We start from the raw sequence: 5,361 nt of genomic DNA, 5'->3' as shown, positions 1-5,361 counted from the left end.
GTTGTAAGTCCGCAGACATTCCGCTGTGCCACTGGGGGACAAAGTCGTAGAATAACATCATAAGTTTACTTATTGATAGTGTTAAGTACGGTAAAGTTATTTATCCCTAACTAAAGCAAAAAAAAACAAACAAAAAACAAAGCCGTGTACATGTTATAGTATTAATTTATCGAATATAGGCCGTACTTAATAACGGCTTAACTAATGTTAGGCCCAAGGCAATCCTGTATTTAAAGCAGTAATGTTACAATAAACATACTAATTTGACCGTAAATGTTTCGTGGGTCTCTGCTAGTATTGATTGTTATTATGCCGTTCTATCATTACAATAATTGTTACAGCCGTTACTTTTTCTTGTTGAAACAGTCTATATGTTTCAATATGCCGATTTCGAAGGCACGTGTCCGTGAACTGAGAGTGAAAGTGTTTTGCTTTTCTATTAGTGTTTAATAAAGTGTTTAATAATCAACGTTTTAGTTTACATTTCTATCTGGTCATATCACAACAATAACATTTTACAATATCGGGCCACTATGTACATCCAGTGTTAAAGATTTTGTTTCTGTACTAAATACAACATTTCATAATGAATCCCAGAATACAATTATTTTTATCTTTACAAAATTACTAATAATGCTTGGAGACGGCTTGAATGAGCAATGAAGAAAAAACTTTAACATAAGTTTAACATAACATCAGGTGATGATGACAGAACCATGTCGAAACGTTGTACATTTGCTGTTATGTTAAACTTATATTAAAGTTTCTTCATTACCCATTCAAGCCGTCTCCAAGCATTATTAGTCTCAAAGTGGGTTACTCGTCATCGAATTAATATTAAAATTATTAGCAGTTCTATTTAAGCAAATATTAAGACATATACATCAAATACGTACCATGGCGCCATCTATTAAACAGTTGACTTTTTTGTTCATTACTTTCAGACTCATAAAATACATTCATTTGCAAATTAATATAAAGAAAGATGAGAACAGATGAGAAAAAAAAACCGCAATTAGAAGACGGATAAAGATAACAAAGTATAACACATGTGATATGTTATATTGATATATTGTTATATTGAAAACAAAGTATAACACATGTGATAAGTTATATTGATATATTGTTATATTGAAAACAAAGTATAACACATGTGATATGTTATATTGATATATTGTTATATTGTAATACTAGCTGGAGTACCCGTCCCCTGAACGGAAGGTATGTAAATTCATGATTAACGAAAGGTTATCTTAGGACATAAAAGGCTGCTACCCTTATATGTAATTGTAAAAACAAGCCCATAAAAACTGCAAAACGCAAAATATGAAATCGAAAATTTGCATGTACCTCCACATGGGCCTGGACGCCCAACAAACCTTCACACCAAATTTGGTGAAGATTCATCAACAGGGGGTGAATTAGTGGTAAAAAACGCCCATAAGACCGCAAAACATAAAATGCAAAACTGAAAATTTGTATGTACCGCCGCATGGACCTAATGAACCTCCATACGAATTTTGATGAAGATCCACCCACACCATGCGAAATAGTTACATGGACATACAACAGACAGGACAGTGCTATTACATTTATATAGATATGTCGCCATAAAATAGATTTGATAGGTAAAACAAAGTAATAGTAAGATAGATAAATGTAAAGACAGAGAAAGATAGATAAGCAAACTGATATAGAACTAGACTTACGGAATCTATAGTTTCCCAAGCATTTTGGTCTATGGGTGCCCCAGGAACATTTGCTTCTTTGAATGCTTCCATCCACTCTTTAAATGCAATGGGATCTGAGCATATAAATTCCAGTTGTCTGGTATTTTGAAATACATGCCTAAATTAAAAACAACAACAAAAATCTTACACATTTAACAACAGAAATTACTTGTAAAATGCAAGCGTATATTGGTTTAGTGAAACATCTTGGATAAACTGTCTTATTGATAAAAATAATGTGAAAATACCTTTCATACTTTCCACGTTACAATTTTTAAATGAAGGAAGAAAGTATTATTCGACTTAACAAAATCACGCTGAATCAAATTTTTTAAAGTTAACTTTAAAATCTTAATTGTTTACTAATTAACTATACACTAAACCAGTTTAAACATATTTACGTTTTTCACCTAAGGCTATAAAAAAGGCTTCGAGCATATAGTTCTACGTAATTTTGAATTGATATACTAAGGCGAAGGCAGCTAATCTTAAGAACCCATCGCCAACTCTTATGGTACTATAGTTTAATTGAATAATTTGACCGTACCCTTATAGCTACCTCAAGACCCCTAAATGCTTAGCGCGTTTTAAGAGAACGGGCCACGAAACGCGAAGTATTGCATTCAAATTTTACACATTACCCGTTATGCCATGCCTGCCCCTATATTTGTAATACATTTTAAACATTGGTGAACAGAAATTGTGATTCATGTTTGCAAAAATTTTATAAACATATATAGAATACAATACATTTGAAGTCACTTCAGTGAAATGTATAATATAATAGAAAAAAAAAGGTGTCGTACGAATTCAACTTTATTCGAAGTTTCTATTAATAACAGCTGTTTTTTAATAGGTTTCACTATTCAGGTATATCTGGGGAAAGGCGAAATTAAAAGCTATTAAAATAAAGCATAGAAATAAATAGTTAAATAATCCATAGATAAAAATCAAATCAAAATTTTAACACTATAGCCTGTTAATTTTGTGTCTTTCCGAAGGTTTACAGTTTCCTTTCCAGCTCGCCCATTCCGGGTATTATCCGTACAAAATGTGCGACATAAAATTTTCAAAAATTATTTGTGATGCATTTCTACAAGTTTCTTCCAAAAATAAAACTATAATTTAAATGTTGATATTTTAAATTTTCATTTGATATAAGGATTATTAAATTTCTTTAAGATAAAATAATAAAAAATATCGAATCTTTAGCCCTAATTGTCGATTTTTAGCCTCCTGTTGGAACTTACAAGTAGTAGAGGTGTCACAATACTCCGATATTACGCGCCCGCCATCCTAAATCGAGGATGAGATTTTTAACGCATACAAAAAACAATGGCATGAAATTACTGTTGTGTTCCGTTATGTTATGTGCACTAATGATGCATAATACAACATATCTCTCTCGTTCCGCAGCTTTCCTACAGACGCTAACAGAAGGAAACAATGACTTGTAAACATCCAACGCGATAATATACTTCTGTTTTCTGTAAATAATGCAAAACTAAAATGCATATTTACATAGGCCTAGCCTAATACTAATATTAGTAGTACTAATAGGGCCTGGACCTATGAAACCTTGTCCTATGCCTATAAAAATTATAGTGCTATACAGGCCTTTGTATTCAATAGTCCTAGCTAATGTGTATAATATCTGCATTTAAAGATCTAATATTATATTGAATAAAGCTCAAATTTTCCCGTTAACACAATAACCGAGGCCTATTAGGTACATATAAGTTATAAAAAAATATATTATAGTTATATTGGCATATAAGAGCGTCGCTGAATAGTAATGAAGTTTGAGGCACAGAAAGAAATCGGTTCCAGTTTTTGCCGACTAGGATTGTTTCATTGTAGTCCATGTTCAAGTAACAGGCATTTACTCTCAACATAAAAGACGTTTGTAAAACTTTCAAAGTAACAACAGTGCTCCAAATGATAATAAACCCTTTGTGAACCGCTTTAAGGCTTAACTTGATAATAAAAATGAGTATTTGTTGTTTTTAAGAGATTAAAATATTCAGTGTCGTTCCCATCCTCCTATCAATGCATAGATTTAAAAGTGAGTACACGTGAACCCCCGAGCATCTAGTTCTGTATATTTAAAGTACTATGATGTTTTATTCGTCAAATTATGTACACACAATACTAAATAATTAATAATCAGTGTCGAACTAAAGATTACAAACACTATAACGAATCTAGGACTTTCCAGACATGCAGTTTAGACCTATGTCTATGACACAAAGTGTAACAAATGACCTATCTTCAATATCATGGAATAAATTATAGCCTTTAGTGAGGTATTTTTGTAGATACTTTTGATAGTCTCTGAACAATTGAACGAAATGATTTGTCTATCCAGGATTACTTAGGCCTTTGTTTGCAGTCGCCATTGTTTGTTTACGATAGGTTAAGAGCCTCTTTATAATTTTTTTTAGGCTATGTACGAGATAAGATCAGTTTATATTCAAATAATCGTTTTTCAGTATTGGATCCGTAATTTCTTTAAGATATTGTTCGATATACTGTATATTAAATTCGCAGTTAAACAATGGGGTAATAACAAGCGAAATAATATCTTATGTTATGTTTACCTTTTATTTATAGTTTGATTTTATTGTTATTTACAATTTATTTGATCGATAAATTATTTATTTAAGTTATACTGATAACTGTTAATTTCCTTCTCCCAAAGTATACCTGAAGACTTTTAAATGAGCGCAAGCGACAGTTAAGACACATAAAAAATGGCCAAAAACAAAAGGAATGTTTAGGGGTTGCGCCCCCTAAACTCTCTCAGTTATAGTAGGAAATATGTTGTCATTGTGTGCCTAACCTGTGATAAACATATTTCTAAAGGCATGCCAATTTAGTTTAAGTACAAGAAGGTAGTATATTTGTCTTATATCTTGTAAATACAAAAAGTAGGGCAGGTCAGCGTTTAACGACAAGACAATGATATCTTTCAGGACGAGTGGAATCAGACCTTTGTTGATTCCCCAGCAATCTAAACATTGTTTTATACTTACACGCCGTCTGAGCGAAGCAATACAATCTTCTGAAATTTTTGGTCGCCCTTGCCTATCACCGGAATTATTCTTAGATTTGTTAATGGTACACTGTTCACACCATCCAATCCCTGTGGAAGAGTTGTAATCAATTAGTTCAAAACTCACTAACATCTAACATTATTAATTGATGATAAAAGATAGTTAAAGGCTACTCTCATGGACGGCGTTTGATATATTCATTGTAGTAAAGTTATTTCGTAGGAAAGACGTGGAGAATCAGCAGGAAGAAGAGGGGGGGGTTGTTTGGTTAACACTCTAATCGGTGGAAACACAAGTTAACATAAGCAACTAAAGGTACAGTATTAGTACTTGGACATTTTAAAATTAAAGTCAGCGTAATTTTTATGGATACAATATTTTTTCCAAGACACCTAAATGATTTTCTATCAAAAAAAAATGATGATTTTGGTATTGCAGTTGCAATGCCATGTAAAACTCAATTGCCGCTGATGGCTTTTTTATTTTCTTGAAACGTAATTTGATGTTTAGAATGAAATCAATATTTGTGTGATATTTTTGTACTTTCTATTAAGGTGTTTTAGTATTACAGTAAC

At 32.0% G+C, this 5,361-nt stretch overlaps 1 protein-coding gene across 1 annotated transcript in view; it reads right to left on the bottom strand.

Moving 5' to 3' along the window:
- The window catches only part of LOC106460628 (dynamin-1-like), a 40,094-nt gene that overhangs the window by 8,084 nt on the left and 26,649 nt on the right, over window positions 1–5,361 (bottom strand). The window contains exons 12-13 of the mRNA XM_013920354.2: window positions 4,766–4,875; window positions 1,710–1,848 (exon numbers count right to left, since the gene is read on the bottom strand). Coding sequence (XP_013775808.2) covers window positions 1,710–1,848; window positions 4,766–4,875 — 249 coding nt within the window. The remainder of the gene's footprint in view (window positions 1–1,709; window positions 1,849–4,765; window positions 4,876–5,361) is intronic.

Source organism: Limulus polyphemus, unplaced genomic scaffold (assembly GCF_000517525.1).
Source record: "Limulus polyphemus unplaced genomic scaffold, Limulus_polyphemus-2.1.2 Scaffold805, whole genome shotgun sequence".
NCBI lineage: Eukaryota > Metazoa > Arthropoda > Merostomata > Xiphosura > Limulidae > Limulus > Limulus polyphemus.
This window is presented reverse-complemented; position numbering and strand designations above follow the sequence as displayed.